Source organism: Aspergillus pseudodeflectus, assembly GCF_044049435.1.
Source record: "Aspergillus pseudodeflectus strain CBS 756.74 chromosome Unknown BJX68scaffold_121, whole genome shotgun sequence".
Classification (NCBI taxonomy): domain Eukaryota; kingdom Fungi; phylum Ascomycota; class Eurotiomycetes; order Eurotiales; family Aspergillaceae; genus Aspergillus; species Aspergillus pseudodeflectus.
This window is the reverse complement of record NW_027263897.1, coordinates 1-17,077: the sequence shown is the minus strand read 5'-3', so window position 1 is coordinate 17,077 and position 17,077 is coordinate 1. Positions and strand designations below refer to the sequence as shown.

General features: G+C 50.2%; 7 protein-coding genes across 7 annotated transcripts; 4 read left to right on the top strand and 3 right to left on the bottom strand.

Annotated features, from left to right (window-relative positions):
- The first annotated feature begins 1,508 nt into the window (after window positions 1-1,508).
- BJX68DRAFT_250941 (alpha/beta hydrolase) lies at window positions 1,509-2,591 on the top strand. The gene has a single exon (XM_071042325.1). It carries the CDS (start codon window positions 1,561-1,563, stop codon window positions 2,350-2,352), a length of 792 nt encoding a protein of 263 aa, XP_070891994.1. The 5' UTR covers window positions 1,509-1,560; the 3' UTR covers window positions 2,353-2,591.
- An 842-nt stretch (window positions 2,592-3,433) lies between these two features.
- On the top strand, window positions 3,434-5,297 carry BJX68DRAFT_259983 (uncharacterized protein; the record flags this gene model as incomplete). Its single annotated transcript, XM_071043797.1, has 4 exons — window positions 3,434-4,102; window positions 4,161-4,342; window positions 4,397-5,044; window positions 5,114-5,297. 4 exons carry the CDS (start codon window positions 3,434-3,436, stop codon window positions 5,295-5,297), a joined length of 1,683 nt encoding a protein of 560 aa, XP_070891993.1.
- A 70-nt stretch (window positions 5,298-5,367) lies between these two features.
- BJX68DRAFT_273583 (flavin-containing monooxygenase) lies at window positions 5,368-7,212 on the bottom strand (the record flags this gene model as incomplete). Its single annotated transcript, XM_071047495.1, has 3 exons — window positions 5,368-5,478; window positions 5,555-5,853; window positions 5,910-7,212. The coding sequence occupies 3 exons, from the start codon at window positions 7,210-7,212 to the stop codon at window positions 5,368-5,370; spliced, it is 1,713 nt and encodes a 570-aa protein (XP_070891992.1).
- Window positions 7,213-8,161: 949 nt separating this feature from the next.
- BJX68DRAFT_273582 (uncharacterized protein) lies at window positions 8,162-9,532 on the top strand (the record flags this gene model as incomplete). The annotated part of the gene is made up of 4 exons (XM_071047494.1): window positions 8,162-8,207; window positions 8,283-8,760; window positions 8,805-9,281; window positions 9,313-9,532. 4 exons carry the CDS (start codon window positions 8,162-8,164, stop codon window positions 9,530-9,532), a joined length of 1,221 nt encoding a protein of 406 aa, XP_070891991.1.
- Window positions 9,533-10,143: 611 nt separating this feature from the next.
- Window positions 10,144-11,900, bottom strand: BJX68DRAFT_250936 (uncharacterized protein). The gene is made up of 3 exons (XM_071042324.1): window positions 11,771-11,900; window positions 11,478-11,723; window positions 10,144-11,408 (listed from the first exon to the last, which is right to left on the bottom strand). Exon 3 carries the CDS (start codon window positions 11,394-11,396, stop codon window positions 10,740-10,742), a length of 657 nt encoding a protein of 218 aa, XP_070891990.1. The 5' UTR covers window positions 11,397-11,408; window positions 11,478-11,723; window positions 11,771-11,900; the 3' UTR covers window positions 10,144-10,739.
- Window positions 11,609-12,375, bottom strand: BJX68DRAFT_41927 (uncharacterized protein). Its single transcript, XM_071049142.1, has 3 exons — window positions 12,013-12,375; window positions 11,878-11,915; window positions 11,609-11,821 (listed from the first exon to the last, which is right to left on the bottom strand). The coding sequence occupies exons 1-3, from the start codon at window positions 12,218-12,220 to the stop codon at window positions 11,753-11,755; spliced, it is 315 nt and encodes a 104-aa protein (XP_070891989.1). The 5' UTR covers window positions 12,221-12,375; the 3' UTR covers window positions 11,609-11,752.
- Window positions 12,376-13,952: 1,577 nt separating this feature from the next.
- BJX68DRAFT_273580 (uncharacterized protein) lies at window positions 13,953-15,663 on the top strand (the record flags this gene model as incomplete). Its single annotated transcript, XM_071047493.1, has 4 exons — window positions 13,953-14,120; window positions 14,213-14,263; window positions 14,319-14,516; window positions 14,569-15,663. 4 exons carry the CDS (start codon window positions 13,953-13,955, stop codon window positions 15,661-15,663), a joined length of 1,512 nt encoding a protein of 503 aa, XP_070891988.1.
- Between the last annotated feature and the right edge of the window lie 1,414 nt (window positions 15,664-17,077).

The following is a 17,077-nucleotide window of genomic DNA, read 5'->3' as shown; positions in this document are numbered from 1 at the left end:
TATCATGTACTATCGCATGGCATAATATCATGCCTACATTACTTATGAAGGACATATATGATCAGAGGCCTATGAGGTATATGCGACTGGTTAAACCCTTAGATAGCGCGACAAAAAGCATAGACAGAAACGACATAAGGACGCAATGCAACCCATGCCATTTGTGTAGTGGGTTCCTTATCTCGGTCAGTTAGAGAACTACGTCAGCCTTGATATCACTTCCTATATAAACACCTCTGTTGTTATACATTACTTACGTGCTGTACTTATTGAAACGGCTTCGTGAGGATCTTTTTCTGAGCTGCCACCGCCGCAATTCGAGCGTACGGACGTTTGAAAATCTATAATGTTGCATTGAGAAGGTACCCTGTAGGTCGCCCGGATCCAGGAGGCGAGATAATTAAATATCACATGATCTACCTATGCTTCTCGACTACCATCACTCCCGGTTGAAGCCAAGGCGGATCATATATTGTCACGCTTCGAGATGGACTGTTTCCTGTTGCGTATCAGACTGTCATGGTGGAAGGGATGCGGGCTGCTGGACATGAGGTTGAGAGGCTTAACTAGACACTGTCCTCATGTTACGATGATGAAGGAGGTGGTGGAGATTTGCAAACGGTTGCGTGCAGGGAGGCTAAGTAGGGAGGGGCGTCCTGTCTCTAATATCATATTAGCCAGCTTCAACAACACCTGATGAGAACAACCGATCCGACTGTTTAATTACCACCGTAGCTTTTTCGATCTTCGGTTCAGGCAAACCCTTCCATTGGAGTCTATAGTTACCAGGTAATGGCGAACCAGCTGCGTCATGCTTGTCTTCTGGGGAGCCAGTACACTTTGGGACGATCCATGCACGATCATTTAATGGTGGTCCTATTGTGCTGACTGCAAAATATGTAATGCATCTGCGGAGTGTCATGGCTTGACCGGCGATTACAAGATGCCACTGGCCGTCCTTGCCCTACTGGCCTCGCGCCTACTATAACGATACGTAGAGTATTACAGAAGCCATCGAAAGCCTCTTGAGCCAGGATTGTGTGTTTTAATCCGTACGGGCAATCGTTGTCAAGGATCAGCAGCACACAGTGAGCTACTGGAAGACCCCCAAGTCGGCGCGACAAGCGGTCTCATATGACTTCTACTGCTATGCAGTTTACAGACGGTTTACTTTTCTGGATACAGTCTTATGAAACAGAGTAAATGGGAGCTTACCGTGCTCCAACTGGATGTTGCTTGGCACATCGTTTTTAATGGGGCGCAAGAACCACCCTAATGAGGCCTAGATAATGGGACTAGCGGCCGCATGTCGGTTGATGGATTCATTGGAGCTCGGCCCTATTTCTAGGAGAGAGCAAGACTCAAAGTGGAGCCAACGTTCATGTTTGTGTCCAGCCCCAGCTGACCTCAGCTCTGATACCCACTCGCTGCCTACGGAGTAGATGGGCTGTGTAGAGGCGGGCATATAAAGTGGACCTAACCCCTCGACCTTGAAACATTCTAGAACAACATTTCAACCCTTTCCAAACCGTCCATAGATCTTTCTCAAGCACGCTTACAATGGCAAACACCGATCGTCCAACAATCGTCCTCGTCCACGGCGGCTGGCATACCCCACCCCTCTACGACAAATTCGTCGCACGCCTCCGCAATGCAGGGTACGAAGTGCACGTCCCTCGCCTCGTTACAATGAACGGCTCGCGACCACCAAACGCAGACCTCTACACCGACTCAGCCCTGATCCGCAGCTACGTCGAGAGTCTCGCCGAGGCAGGGCGGAAGATTGTCGTCCTCATGCACTCGTACGGAGGACAAGTGGGCACGAACGCGCTTACAGGCCTTGGTCTAGAAGGTCAACGGAAAGAAAAGGGCGCAAATGCCGGCGGAATCACGCGCCTCGTCTACATCGCCGCGTTCGCGCTGGACGAGGGCGAAGGGATGATGGACATGGTGACGAAAATGGGCAACGCGGATCTCATCCCGTTGGCCTTTGACTTCCACGAAGACGGCACGGCTGTCTCGCGCGACGCGAAGAATCTCCTCGTCGGCCCACCTGGCCCGGGCGTCTCCGAGGAAGACGTTGATAGGGAAGTCGCGCGGTTCGAGCGGTGGAATGGGAGCGCCATGTCTCAGTCCTTGAAGAGCGCTGCGTGGCGGGATATTCCCGTCTCGTATATCTGTTGTAAAAGCGATATGACGGTGCCGATTACGTATCAGCAGGTGTTTATTGACAAGCTGCGGGGGTTGGGCAAGCATGTTCCGGTGTTTGAGCTCGAGACGGGGCATTGTCCGCAGATTACGATGCCGGATCAGTTGGCTGATGTTGTGCTTGAGATTGTGGAGAAGGAATAAACCGTGGTCCTAGCATATGCCTTGGTTTATGGCGAGCAGGTATGGGTAGCCTGGAGCGCGAGAGTCAGAAGTCAGTCTATGTGTCATGATCCAGGTACTAGGGGCCGGGTATATAGCGAATGCAAACATACATAGAAGACAGTGCTAGTTTTGTATTTCCGTTGGTTAGGATCTTCTATTTTCCCACATCAAGAAGCTTCTTCAACAATTTGAAAACTGATTGAATGCAGTTTCGGTTGAGTTCCGGGGTGCTAGATGATGCCAGTGTTGCTGCTACTGTAGAAACTGTAAAAGTGTCAGATGCAACACAAGGAACAACAGCTCCTGGTGCCGTACACTCGCTGAAAGTCATAGTACCAGGACTTGCCATTCTTAAGACGGCTTCTGGCAAGGTACAAAGAGGAGTTCCGAGGTCGAAAAGACCAATAGACGCAACGACATCGGTGCAAGCTCAATGGAAACATCAATACCCGAATATGGTGTAACCACCGCAGGCTTTGCATGACGGCATCTGCAGGAGATCTGCTGATTGATTCCTGCTGCTGACGCTAGACTCGACCCCGCCTCGAAGATCCCCCGCTTGACCGGTCACCGACCATGCAAGTCTTATGGGCCCACATTCCAATGCTCTCGGATTACAGAGATAAGTTCATAAGCCAAAGGATTGCGGGGTCAAAGTTTAAAAATCGGACAATGTAGGGATGCGTAGGCTGGACTGGAATGTGGAGTCAAGCTTAGACGTTGGGTATTCTAGAACAAAGAAGCGCCCCTTGTCATGCCAATCAGATTTCTATTTTGTCCAGGGCTGTTCGGTCCGCCATCAAGGTAATTCAATCCACAGAGTCGGAATCGGAGCTGCAAAGCCTGACCCACGCCTCATGCTGATGCAACCTTCGGCCATAATTCCCCGATCAAGTCCGATTTGAATTGCCGTGTGTAACGGCATAGTCAGGTATAACAGCGCGGGCGACCACTCCTCACGAGAGCATCCGTGCCATTTTCATCAGAAGAGCTCTTTTCTCCGAAACGCTCAAGATACAGCACAATGTCCACGACAACACAAACCGAAATCCAACCAGAAATGGAGTCTGCCCCCCGGCTCACCCTATCTTCTCTCCCCAAAACCCTCCCACCCGGCTTCCTCACAAAATACACACCTCTTTCTAGGGAACAAGCCGGCCACCTCCGACACATCCACAACCTCTCCACGCAACGCCCCGGAATCTGGGGCGTAATGGGCACACAGGACCCAGGCCAAGAATGGGTCGACGCCTACCGGTACCAACTCGCGACAATGGCCTACGCCGCCGGTGCAGCGCACTACCACCGACTTCCGGCCGTGCGATCCCTCTTCAAAAGGCTTTTGCAGGATCTTATATCGAAAATGCTCAAGCGCGATGTGTGGGGGTACTGGTTTCTAACCTCGCACTCGGGCATCGCCGTTGATCCTGATCTAAAGGAGTTGCGCAAACCCTGGGCGGATCCGATCGTGAGGGAGAATATTATGTACTCGGGTCATTTGTTGCTAATGGTTTCGCTGTATACTATGCTCTTTAACGATGAGAGGTATGATGCACAGGAGGCGCTGCAGTTTGTTTGGGATCCGGTGTTTTGGGGGATGGGGAAGGAGGTTTTTTCGTACAGCAGGCGGTCGCTGCAGGAGGTTGTTTTGTCCGAGATGGAGAGGCAGGGGTGGTTGGGGGCTTGCTGTGAGCCGAATACCATCTTTGTGGTTTGTAATCAGTTTCCGGTGTGTCTTGACTTTCGTCCAATTCTTGCGAAGAGGAGGTGCTGACGCTGTCTATCAGATCATTGCCTTTCGGTACAATGATATCCACGACAAGACGAACAATGCGGAGAAGGTCATCCTCAAGTATAACGAGGCCTGGGGCGGAAAGGGGTCATACCATCACGATGGCATGATGGTCGACTTTTACACAGTCAGGCAAGATAGCATCAAAGCATCTGGAGGAATCGGGAGTACTGCCTGGTAAGCGCACCATTCCAACTACCTCCACCAAAACCAGTAGCTAACCTTGAAAAGGACCGCCACATACATGAACGCCTGGAACCCCGAAGTCGCACACCAAACCTTTCGCACCCAAACAACAGGCTTCCTAACCCGCGTTGAGAAAGACCGCGTAAACCTCAACCCGGCGCCCATAGCACACGCAATCCGCAAACTCGTCAAGGACGAAAATGCAGACCCTCATCATCCTGCAACAATTGCCACAGCCACCGCGGCCGTTCGTCAGAGGTTTCCTGCGGGGCAGCTGAAAGCGCCATACCCCGGTCCGACGTTCGGATACGTGACCATGTGGACCTCAGAAGTCGGTGACAGCGATACGCTTAACGGACTCTTGAACCACGCAGATCGGTACCTAGGTCCGACGTGGAAGGATGGAGGACTGTACTATGCCGCAAACGATGAGAACGATGTCGATGCCGAAGGCAACTGGAAGATGATGGATCCGTTCACGGGAAATGCAGCTATAGCGTATGCGAGGTTGAATGTGCCTGATGGACAGAGGAAGATGTGGGTTGAGCCATGGACGCCTGAGATGGTTGACAACGCGCCATTTGTGGCGGATTTGGAGTTAGGGAGCGGAGTTGATGTCCTCAGGGGGATTTGGGATGAGATAAGGGGAGCTATGGTTTTGACGGTCAGGACGTGGGATGGGGCTGCGAAGCAGTAAGTGGTCTAGTCCAAGGGGATATCGTTTGTGGTTTTTTTTGTTGGAGATTTTGTTGACCATCTTAGGGTACGACCAACCTTCCATAATCTCTGGGCTGGAGATTACGGCGTCTATCACGACGGTAGTCTCGTCAATGCAAGGACAGTAAAGCGCGCCGGAGAGACCATTCAACTAAGCTTGGAAGTTACTGGAGATGAGTTGACTGTGGTCCTGCTCGCGAATAAGTATGCCTCATCCTCAAGACTGTGACCTTCAAGACGTCACACATTGCGAAATATTGCATATATCGTTGAATGTATTGCTTTCTGACCTTTCCGACTTACACACCATCAATATACCACGTAATATTATCCCCATCAATCTCTCTCTGGCTGAATCCGTTTCCGAAGTACGAAAATCGATTATTTAATCGATACTCCCACTCATAATCCTACACCATGATCAGCCACATCCCAATCCCTAATACCAGAGCGTTTTCCTCGTTAAAGAAGAAAGGGAGCACTTACCTCAAACCTCGGCTCCGCCAACGCCTCAAAAAAATGCAACCGACTTCCGGGCCACATGAGAATCGGCCCATCGACCGTCCCACCCTTGAACCACGACCGACACGGCGAGCTCCATGCCGTCCGGAGAAGGAAGAGTTCACGGTGCCGTCGAAAGTCGTCGACGGCTTCTTGCTTTGGGTAAAAACTCTTGATATTCTCGCGGGCGAGCTTAGTGAGGAACTTTTCAATGTAGCGCGTGATGATTTCGATTATGGGCAGGATTGAGCCGTGGCCGTACGGGCCGAAGGGGCCGTTTATCACTGTGGATGTTAGCACTAGGTCATTGTGAATGTAGCGGGAGGACAGGGAGGCTGACTGAAGTAGTTGGGGAAATGAGGGATTGTCGCGCTGAGGTATGTGTCTGGCTGCTTGGCCCATGCGTCTTTAAGCTCTAGACCACTCTTCCCGACGATGGGGAATTTCGGTTTGAAGCTGACATCGAATCCTGTCGCGCAGACTAGGACGTCCATATCGTGATGTACCCCATCTTGCGTGATGATGCCTGTTTCTGTAACCTCCGTGATGCTCTCAAACGTAACAGAGCACTTCTCATCAGTAATGCATTCCAGAAACCCATTCCCCGGCGTCGGCCTACGACACCCAACAGCATAATCGGTAGGAACGAGCTTCGAAACAAGATCCTCACGCCCATTCAACTTGCGCGTCATTTCTGCCTGTGCGAAAGCGAGCGCCTCTTTCTGTGCTGGTGTCCCATTGATGATAAATTTGAACCGCTGGTTCAACTCCTCCTCGACCATCTTTCGATAATGCAGATACTCTGCCGGATCGTCTCTAAACTTCTGCTTTTGTTCCTCGCTGTAGTCGAAATTAGCCCCGTTCTCGCCGGCGTACTTTTGCGCGAATCCCGCCGTTATCCATGTGGGTGATCGCATGAAGGCCTTTAGTTGTTTGACTTTCGGGAGGATTGCTGGGATTATTTGTACGGCGCTGCTTCCGTTGCCGATCACGCCGACGACTTTGTCTTCCAACTCGATTGAGGTATCCCAGCTCGCGCTATGGAGTTTCTTTTCGAATTTCTCGACTCCCGGGACCTGCGGCCACTTCCAGTTGTTCAGCACCCCTGTCGCATTTATCAAGACATCGCCCTCATCCTCAAATGCCTCTGTCCCCTCTTCACCCGGCTGAACTCTAACCCTCCACTTCCCCCTATGCTCATCCCACCAAGCCCCCACAACACTATGACTGAGCTTGACAAACTTCCCTAAATCATGCGTTCTGACCACATCCTTAAAGTACTCCAGAATCTCCTCACTCCCCGCATAATACCTCGACCAATCCGGCTTCGGGTGCCACGAGAACTGATAGTTCACAGACGGGATATCGCACGCGCAACCGGGGTATCTGTTCTCGTACCACGTCCCGCCGACTTCCGGATTCTTCTCGTAGCATTGGATGCGGATGTTTTTGTGCCGCGGTTGGCTGAAGATGTGTGCGAGGTTTATTCCGCCGGCGCCGAAACCGATTACGATTATTCGGAGGGGGCGCAGTGAGCCTAGCGGTGTTGAGGGGATCGCGTAGCCTGTTACGTCGGAGGGTGGGACGGCCGCGGCGTAGCTGGTTATTTTGGAGAGGAGGGGGCCGGGTGACGGTTCAGTCATTTTGGCGAGATGCACGTAAACCAGAGGGCTTTCTCTCGGAAAATAGGTATGCTGAGTATAAGTAAAGCAGGCGATGGACTGCTGAGAAATTTAGAATAGCCGTCTTCGTAAGCGTGCGTCAGATCCTCAGCCATCTGCATGCTAGCGGCGAGTGCCGCATCTGCATAAGTACTCAGAGCAACAACCGCGGTCAGACGATTATATTTGATGAGAACCTCGGGATGTGCATGCTTTCGTTTAGCTGCTGTCTCGACGATGCGGGGTTCCCCGCTGATGATCTCGCGCGGGGTCGGTTGTTGGTCACCGGAGTCGGGCCGAGTCGACCAAGGCGAAGGGCGCGGGCAGTCGTGTATGTACATAAGTTACATTGGCAGGGCTCATATATAAAGATGACGGTTTTCAACGTATAGCGCCTGTGCTAAAAGACAAGCGCTCGTTGAAAGCAGCAGGGCCAGAAGGAGTGGGCGCACCACCATAGTGTTGTTATCGCCATGGAGACGAACGCTCATGTCTTCTCGTTCAGTCATCTCACCCGTGGATAATCTGAACGCTTTCTGGTCTGCCATCCATTGCTGATCATGATTCGCTGTTTCTCGAGCGCAGGATTCCGAGCTCGTTCACGAAGCACAACACTTGCGAGCCGCCATCATGATGCTAGCTGTCTGTATTGTGGAAGGGCTTTGAAGATATACAGAAAGAACTGTCTCAATCGAACTGCTGCCTTATCGATTGCATGATGGCAAGGATGTGCTGAAGGTGCAAAAGACTGCAAGCGAGAGGTGGAGGTTTGTTGAGGTTGGCCGGCGGTCCTTCGCGCCTTCATCACAGTATCTTTGGCCCGATCAGGATCTGTCAGCATGGTGCCTGAGGCTACAAATCGCATTTCAGCACGGTCGCTCCGCTCCACAATAGCTTCTAGGTAGCTTCTTCGAACGACACACACTTCACCATGGCCCTGCGCGATATTTCCCCAGATACTCGACTCTGGAATTCAAGTTTGGGAAAAAGGGGTAGTCAGACGGATACAAGAGAATTCGGGTCACGGTGTCTTGCCCACTAACGATCAACAGTGGAACAACAGTCCTGCGTTTTGACTCCGTATGTATGTTTGCCCGCCATTGGAGGTATCACAGATGCTGGAAGCCCGCGCATTCAAGAACGGGATATCTTGTTGTTGAAGGAAGAGCTTGCCCAAAAGGACCAAGAGTTTGCTCGTTTGAGGCAGAACGAAACGCTGTATACGAGAAAGGATGCAATGATGGAAAGCTTCCGGGCCATTGAAACACGGCAAGAGGGGGACGCCTCGTTGTTGAAAGAAGAGCTTTCTCAAAGAGACCAGGAGATTGATCGATTGAGCCAAGAAATTGTCCAATTGAAGCAGAACGAGGTGTTCTATATGAAAAAGGATGCAGTGTTGGAAAGCTTCGTGGCCATGGAAGCGCGTCAAGAGGGGAACATCTTGTCATTGAAGGAAGAACTTGCTCAAAGGAGCCAGGAGAATACTCAGTTGAGTCAGGAGATTGCTCAATTAAAGCAGAACGAGGCGCTGTATATGAGACACGATGCAGTGGATGAAGTGCCAAGTTTGGAAGATTCTTGGTCATGGAAGCACGGCAAGAGGAGGACATCTCCTTCGTTAAAAAGGAGCTTGCTCAAAATAGCCAGGAGATTGCTCAATTGAAGCAGAACGAGATGCTGTATATGAGAAGGAATGCAGTGGATGGTGTGCCGAGTTCGTCCCTCAATTCACATGCCCTGGAAACCATGCTCAGGCACGTTATGGACCGCTTGGACGCTGTCGAGCAAAAGTATCCGACCCTGCCAAAGAAGGCGCAGGCTATGACAAGGGAGACAGTGGAGGAAAAGCCAAACTCGTCCATAAATGCAGAGTTGCTTCAGGCATTGGTCAAAAATGCTCAGCGGCGGTTGGATGTTGTCGAGGACAGGTATGCGATTCTGCAGAACGAGTTTGTGGCGCTACAAAGCTCGCTTGGAAGCCTAGAGGTGGATAGAGCAATGGTTGGAATCCCTCACAACGTATCGCGGCGTTTGGAAGTTGTCGAGGCAAGGTATGCGGCCCTGGAGAACGAGTTCGCGCAGCTACGAGGCGCTCTTGGAAACCCAGAAGCGGGTAGAGCAATGGGGATCCCTCACCAAAACCTCCAAGAACCCCGAGGGCGCCCTTACAGGGCCCATACTCATGTTCAAAGGTTTAGACAACCAAGAGAACCTTACTATTATTCGGGCTCAATCTGATGCCATTAATAAGCGAGTACAGTCACTTGAACAAGTAATCGACTTAAAGCTTTCCAGCTACTGATGTACTCCGACAGTTTCAACCATATATAATATTTTTTTTCTTCGTATTGCCTAGTATGACTTTCAATAACTTTCTATCCACTTCACGTTGTTTTTGCGCCGGTCTTCCCCTTTCATTTATATATTTTTTGAACCATTCTAAGCCCCAGATATACATCTTCTGACTGAAGATCGCATAGCTGGCGCATTAAACAACACTACTTTCACAGCTACCAATTTTATATCTCGCAACACATTACTCGATCTCAGTAACATTGATATTGACAGTAACAACCGCTGTCAAACTTAATATCCATATACTACTACTCCATACAGAAAACCCTTATTGGACATTTTCTTGACACTAAAAGAAATAAATACCAGACTTTCAGATTACCATACGGGACCGTAGAAATGGTGCACTGGGTGATTAAATATTCAACCAGACGGTATCATAACAGGACAGGGCATGGGCCAGAAGTTGGGATGTTTTGATCTCTCACATTTCGATTCCTGTCAGGAATCAGGAGCAAAGAGATATCTTTGCAAGGTCAACAAAGAAATACTCCTGTTCATGTGAATCTTCTTCCTTGGCGCGAATGCAGCTGCTCTAATCTGGAAGTGAAAAGCAGATCCCAGTTGGTCCCCCAGCCCTGGCTGTCGTCCTATTGGTCGGGGAAAGAAGATGGAAAGAATGGTCTAGAACATGCCGGCCAGTCAGCCTTGCTGGCTCAGGATTCAGGAGTCAGGAGTCAGGAGTCAGGACTGATCAGGGCAGGTATCTCAAGTTTCGTAATCTTCTCTTGCTATTTTTAAACACACGCTTCCACTTTCAAGAAACGGTGTTTCGTGGATTAGCGGAGTTTTTCTTTTACTGGAACACGCGAAATCTAACAAATGTAAGGACATACCTAGTGGCTGGCCTAGAAAACTGACCATGGAATGCCTGTTGGACAACAGTCTGGCTGCAAGATATTGTTGTCAATGGATTCAGACAGGGTCGCGATGAAATTACGCGGATGAAAGGTATGAACTTGGTACTCCATAGATAGGGAAAGTTACCTTAGAGGAGTGGTGCAAGTGGTTTTAGGAAAACAACTGCTTCTCCAGTTGCACCCCTCATCTGTTTCATGTGCATTGGTTGATAAATGCCAGATAACAAAGTATCATTATAGAGCGTATCAGAATCAAATATACAGATCGGTAGGATACTGGTTATGTGCACTTTATCAACCATTTGCATCCTCAACTTGGAGCTTTTCCAAGAGGTCGAATGCCGAAAGCTTTTTGAAAAATCGCTCGAGTAATTCCACTCGCTTCTGTACGGACTCCAACCCGGGCTTGATCTCTGTCGTCTCCTTGATCTTCATCTCGTCAACCTCGTGCTTAACCTCGTTGAACCTCTCCTTGTAAAGTTCATCACTATCATTCAAGCGTTTGTGAATCTGTCTGAGCAATGCTTCCTCCATCTCCGCTTGTCTTGACGATCTCAGGTCCTCGACTGTCTTCTCCAAGTGTGTATTCCGCCGCTTCATTCCAGCGATTTCCTGTCTCAAGCGATCGAGCTCCTCTTTGAGGTACGAGTTCTGAGACTCTTGTCGCGCCTCCAAGGCGTTGAGGTTGGACTCTTGCTGTTGAAGAGCGTGAGCAGCCTGGAGCAAGCTCTGCGATGCCGGAGGCTTGCATGGTTCAGCCAGCTTTGTCTCGCGTGCTTTCTTCCCTGATGGTGAACTGTTTTCCTGGCGAGCTGCCCTATACTGCGTATTAGCTAATTCGGAGGGTCTGCCGATATCTGTCGAAAGACCAGTGGCTGCTGAGATATGGACAGGCCCGGAAGGCGTGGAGGTTGTAATGTTCCAGGGGTATGGCTTTTCGGATGACTGCATTCTGTTCGGCCGCTTGAGAAGGAGCATGTTAGCTAGCACTACTACCATCAGGCTCAACACGTAATGACTGCAAGTACTCACGTTCGCGGTCGCAGTGTCATTCTTGCTCTCTGGCTCGTCGTGGTCGCTCGAGCTTTCACACGATGATTCCTCTGAGCCGTCGCTTGCCTCTTCCTCACTGCTTGTCTCGTCGTAATCAGTGTCCTCTTCCTCTCCTCGGCGAAGTTTCTTCCGCTGTCGCTCGTCAAGTGACTCGAAGGACGGTGATGTGGGACGCTTGGACGCGTTACTGCCACTGCGCCTCGAGACACGGACTCCACTAGCACGCTGTACCCATTAATAATAAAACAACACAATCATAACTGAGCACATACATCATATGCCCATTGTAGCGCCCGCGGAGTTCGACCGGGGAAGAGTCCCAACTAAGACATCATAAGCGATTCAGGCTCAATACCCAGGGGAAAGTAGCAAATGGTACATCGTGGAATTGATTCCAATCGAGGTCACTATGTTGATCTTTCAGGTCGATCAGCCGTTGCCTATCCTCGGATGACCAGCGCACCCTGGAAATTAACCCGCTCTTCGGGCGCCCTCTCTTCCTGGTAGTCCTCACATCGCTGTCCATTGGAAAAGAGAATGAGAAAGGAAGTCGGTAGATGCGTATGTGACAGGATAGACGGGTCGCCAGCAGATGTGAGACGGACAAGTATATGGCCTGAGTTGATGAAAGAGGAAAGGAACACAATCACTCGAAGGAAGAAAAAAAAACTTGGGACGTGGAATGGCAAGGCGTAGTAGGAACGAGCAGTACTAGTATCCATATTAGGCAAAAGGAGGCGTAAGCTCCAACTATGTGGTCAGATCGCCTTGAAAAATACGCTAACACAGCCAGATCAGTACCACCGTAAGTTGCCAGTGAATGAGAGTTGGAAAGAGGCGCGGCAAAATCCTCGACTTCAGTTATTGGCAAGACAGCTGAGACTGGACGGGGGCCGAACGAGTCACTTTTATGTCCACGGTCCACCTCGCAAGTAGACTCGACAGCAACTTGTATTTCTCCATTCACGGACGCTGCTGTGATGGGCGGAAATGCGTCGACTTAGTTCATGTTGACAAACCTAGTCCGTACACCAAAGCCGGCTTGACAATCAAAGCGGGATTGTCGTTTCTGTTGCGACGAAGAATCATAATGGGCAAAGTAGAAGTACACATTAAATATGCCACGAATTGTTTTATTTTCTCCCTCCCTCATCAAGTCTACTCAACTGTCCTCTCAGCTCACTCGATTCACTCGCCTCTGACACTTTTTTTCCGGCTCCTGGAGCCCGCCGAGAATGGGCCCGCACAATTGCGATAACCATAACAGATGTTGTAAATAATGACAACACCTACGGAGTATCAAATCTGGGAATGGGGCAGGAAGGAAATTTGGAATAGGAGAATCCCTGTCAGGGGAAGAGAAAACCAAGGAAGATGGATAGGGAAAAAAAAAAGAAAACCAGAAGACATCCATGTCAGGTTGGTTTAACAAAGAAATAGTCATAAGAGTACATCGTATTACTTTAGCGCGGACGCACCTGTTTTGATCTGGAAGGCACATCAAGATCAAGCGGGCGAAAAGGTCGGTCAGGAACAATTCAAGCCAGTCGGCGTCGGCCTTTATTTTTGTTCGAAGAGCTGCCAAAGTCGACATATCATATTTCGATGTTCGCTTAGAGACCTCGAGGTGGCTTGGAGGGGCCGTTTTATCTGTTGGGTAAAACCGTCGCCATGATTGGCCATTTGTGCTTTCTCCTGCACACCATGATGCATCTCTTGCTGTGCCGCATGAATTTGGAGGTACCTCCAGCCTGTCGCGCTGTTTCACCGCGTAATCTCAGGGGCAAAGCTGAAAATTCGTCTCCTATTTTGATATCTCGAACCTGGACTTGATCTCGGCTCGTGCAGGGTTGTTTGCCCGACGCCCTGGAGGTCGAGCCGATCCCGCAATTTCCGCTGAAAGGCCTGAAATCGCCGTCGAAAAACCATCAAACCCCGGTCGCTGGCGATCTCATTACGCCCGTTCAAGCTCATGTCCAAAGTACCGCCGCTGCTAAGCGCTCTTTGAGGTTTGTCGCCAACGCTAGCGTCCAGAATCTTGCGACAGGTGAAATGAAAGGTGAAGAGCCCGAGCCCAGTCACGCTCCCTTTTCCTCCCCGGGCAAGGACGCTCCTTCCCGTTTAGAGCAACTCGCCATCCGAGCTCAACTTCTCGCTCCAAGGATCTCAATCCCGTTGGCTTTTTTTGCTGCTCAAATTTTCCGTGTACATCTCAGAACCTCTTTGAAAAGGCTCGGCGACCGGCGTGAGTCAGGTTTCAGCTTTGCGCCCTGCTCATCGACTCTCGAGGCCCAGGCTGCGTGACCCGGGCCGCATTGACATCTCCCCTGCAGCAACGCTCAAGCATCCTGCACTGAGCAACAAAAGCAAAGAAAGTGGACTCGACAGAAGAACTGGACGATTAAAAGGGGGTCGCTGAAGTCCAGGTCTCTACGACAACCTGCTTTTCTTAAGATGGACGACTCCGCCTCGCTTTCACTATTTAGCCAGATGTCGCCAGAGAGCATTGAAGGGTTGCCTAGGACTCCCAGAACGTGGAAACCTTGGACTGATGAGGAGAGAGCTCGTCTGAAGCTCCAACGAAACTTAAACAGTCACCTTACCTGGACCGAGTTCGCAAAGGTATGCCGTTGGGTCTGGATGTACATCTCTCTTTTGAACCTCATATATTGTTTGCTCTTAGCACAGATAAATGAGGCTAACGAGAATTACAGTTGAACCTGTTTCCCGGTCGATCCAAGAATTCCATCTCTCTCGAATTCTGTGTCCGTGCCTTGCAACCTGCTATGACTTGAGGTTGTGTATGCTAACCTGCTGCAGAAAATGGAGAAAGCCGAGAGACAAAAGAAACTGGAGTCAAAGAAACGACGAGCCGAGAACGATGGTGCCAATCCCAACTCACCCGTTCACCGCAGCAAACGGCGTCCGATTACATATGAGACGGTGGTTATTGACTCTGATGACGACGAGAGCAGTCCCGAGGACGGAAACATCCTTTACAGTGGTGAGATGGAGCCGGTGAGCCCAGTCAAGACCTATATAAACTGTTACATACTGACGGCTTCATCAGCTTCAGACTCCAAACAGGATATCTTCCCCGGATACGGGACGATCACCCGACAAGCGACAGGAGATACGGACACTACTCCTCAAACTACCTTACAAACGTACTCAACCGGTGGCCGGGCTACCGGAGAAGCCCCCATACCCTATTCCTCCTCCGCCCGTGGCCATGCATACACCGACACCACCGACCTCACTAACCACAATACCTATAAATCCTACTCAGCTGGCAGCCGGGCTGCCCCCAAAGCCTCCATGTCCAGTTCCTCCCCTGCATGGGGTCACTGGATCTGATAACGCATCAAGGCTTACAGAGGACGCTCTTGCTCACATTGAAAACCGCAACGTCCCGGACGCTGACAACGCACATTCAGCTCCAATGAGTGTGAGTGACGCTACTGAACTGTGGGATACTTTGCCAAGGAATAACTCATCGGACACAACACAGATACACCAAGCCGGCTTGACTCCCGTGGCGACAGAAAAGCTTCTTCTGCATGAGCCACACCGTGCGGCGGAGGCTACGCCGAGCTCTGCGGCTTCTCCCATAACCGGCAAACTGCCACCACTTTCTCGCGACAAGCTGGTACTTCCTTCACAACAAACCAGAAATCAAATGGTGTCTCCTACCTCTGCGGTGAATTCCGCCTCCGTAGGCGGAAGAAGCGCGTCCCTTCCCGTCACCTGTTCAGATGTCTCAAAGCTTAAGGCCGGAGGACCCGATCAGACCGGCACCTCCATCCCACCCTCGGCAGACTACAAGATACTCTGGCCCCTACCAAATAAATCGGCTCAGGAAAGCAAGATAACAGAGGTCTGTCAAGAGCTGTCCCATCTCCTTCGCTCCGGTGTCATTGATGGCAAAAGACGAGATGCCGTTGAAAAGGCTGCAGCTATACAGCAAAGGAACCTTCAACAGCAGATGGACGACCTCAAGGAGAAGGTTGCAAGACAAGCTGAACAAATCGGAAGGCTTCTAGAGCTGAACAAGGAGAAAGACCAGAGGATTGCCGCGTTAGGGGATTTCGAGGAGCAATTGGTAGTAGCCTTTCTCAACACATACAAACGACGTTCTACTGAGAAGGGAAACTCTGCAGAGTAGCTCGTGGTTCAGTTCCGAATCGAATGATGCCAGAGTTGGGCTTTATGATAATCTTGATCATGATCATGATATAGGAAAGATTCTTGCCACATAACAAGCTCGTGCAACCCGGTTTTGATTATATATTACTGGTGTGACGGGCCGCTGATACTGCCCTGGTACCTGCAGTCTTTCTACTCCAATCAGCGCATTGATATATTTTCCATAGAGACAGAACCTAATGACATAATTTAGTGAGGAAATTCTCCTCGACACTGACTTGGTAATATTCTTGACAAAATACAAGAAGGCTTCGAAATGCTTGCCATTGCTGTCATACCACTGGTGCCAGCTAGTTAACTATCCGCGACTTGTAATGGCCGCACCTCTCCGTACTAGTACGCGGGTCTGACGCCCAGCGATACTGCCCCTGATCCATTGCCGCTCCAACGGATGAACAAACATTAAGCACCCAAGGCGGGCCCGGCCAAGTGCAAACTCTAATGTCATGAGTACTCATGGACCAGTACAAAGTACGAGTGCTTAAAGCCGTCAAACACTGACGAGCAGCTGGATTGTGGACGGCCGCTGTGCCAGGGCCTGAGGCACCAACCACGGTCGTTGCGTCGGTCGCCATAACATTTAGTCTCCCACTTATGGTACAGAGTACACGAGAACGCTTTGGCGAGTCATTGCAACCAACATATCAGTTTTCCTTGCCTAATATATATATATATATATTTTTTTGGAGGAAGAGGTTTGAGTTCGCATCGAAAATGGCGAAACATTCTGTAGGAAAGCAAATGTACAGTCAGTCCATACTCGTAGCGTCGGAGCGTCGTAGCGAAAAGAAACATTGGCGCTTGTATTTTTGAATTTGTTTCAAGGCCATGGGCCCATGGCCCTCATGTATTGCTCGTGCATTTCTCATTATTGCTGTGGGTAGCATATTGTTGGGTTGTTCCGCGGAAGTTGTCGCGGTCTCCCGGTAATTTTTGCTTGTCATCTGCTTGTCGTCTGGTTGGCCGCCGGCCGTCCTTCCTTTAGCACCCATTTGTCGATTACTCTGACCTTTGTTTGCAGATAGCTGTCAGATAAGTCCTGCCAATCCTGCTTAGGCCTGGAAGGGCTTAAGGTATTCTGATATCGATAGAGAAGACTGCTTCTTAACGAACTAAGAAGGTAACTGGGTTTCTGAAAGGTAGGGTAGCTTTGATTCCGAAAGTAACAGACAGTAGCTAGAACTAATTACAAGTGTTAACGAGTGTGCTTAAATACTAAGTTCCATCATATCCTGACTATGCTCGGCTCGTAGCCTGGCTATGATCCGGTCATGTCCTGGGTATGCCCCATCGTAGTCAGTCTATGCTCCTCATAGCCTGCCTATGATCGTAACCCTAATCCGGCCTAGCATCATAGCTCGACTATGATCGGT

Excerpts from the sequence above, each read along its gene's own strand:
- BJX68DRAFT_250941 (XM_071042325.1), top strand. The coding sequence starts at position 1,561 with ATGGCAAACACCGATCGTCCAACAATCGTCCTCGTCCACGGCGGCTGG.
- BJX68DRAFT_250936 (XM_071042324.1), bottom strand. The coding sequence starts at position 11,396 with ATGCAGTCATCCGAAAAGCCATACCCCTGGAACATTACAACCTCCACG.
- BJX68DRAFT_41927 (XM_071049142.1), bottom strand. The coding sequence starts at position 12,220 with ATGGATACTAGTACTGCTCGTTCCTACTACGCCTTGCCATTCCACGTC. Across the intron at positions 11,916-12,012 it reads CTTTTCCAATGGACAGCGAT|ATCAACATAGTGACCTCGAT; the intron begins GTGAGGACTACC and ends TCGACCTGAAAG. Across the intron at positions 11,822-11,877 it reads ATTGGAATCAATTCCACGAT|TTGGGACTCTTCCCCGGTCG; the intron begins GTACCATTTGCT and ends ATGATGTCTTAG.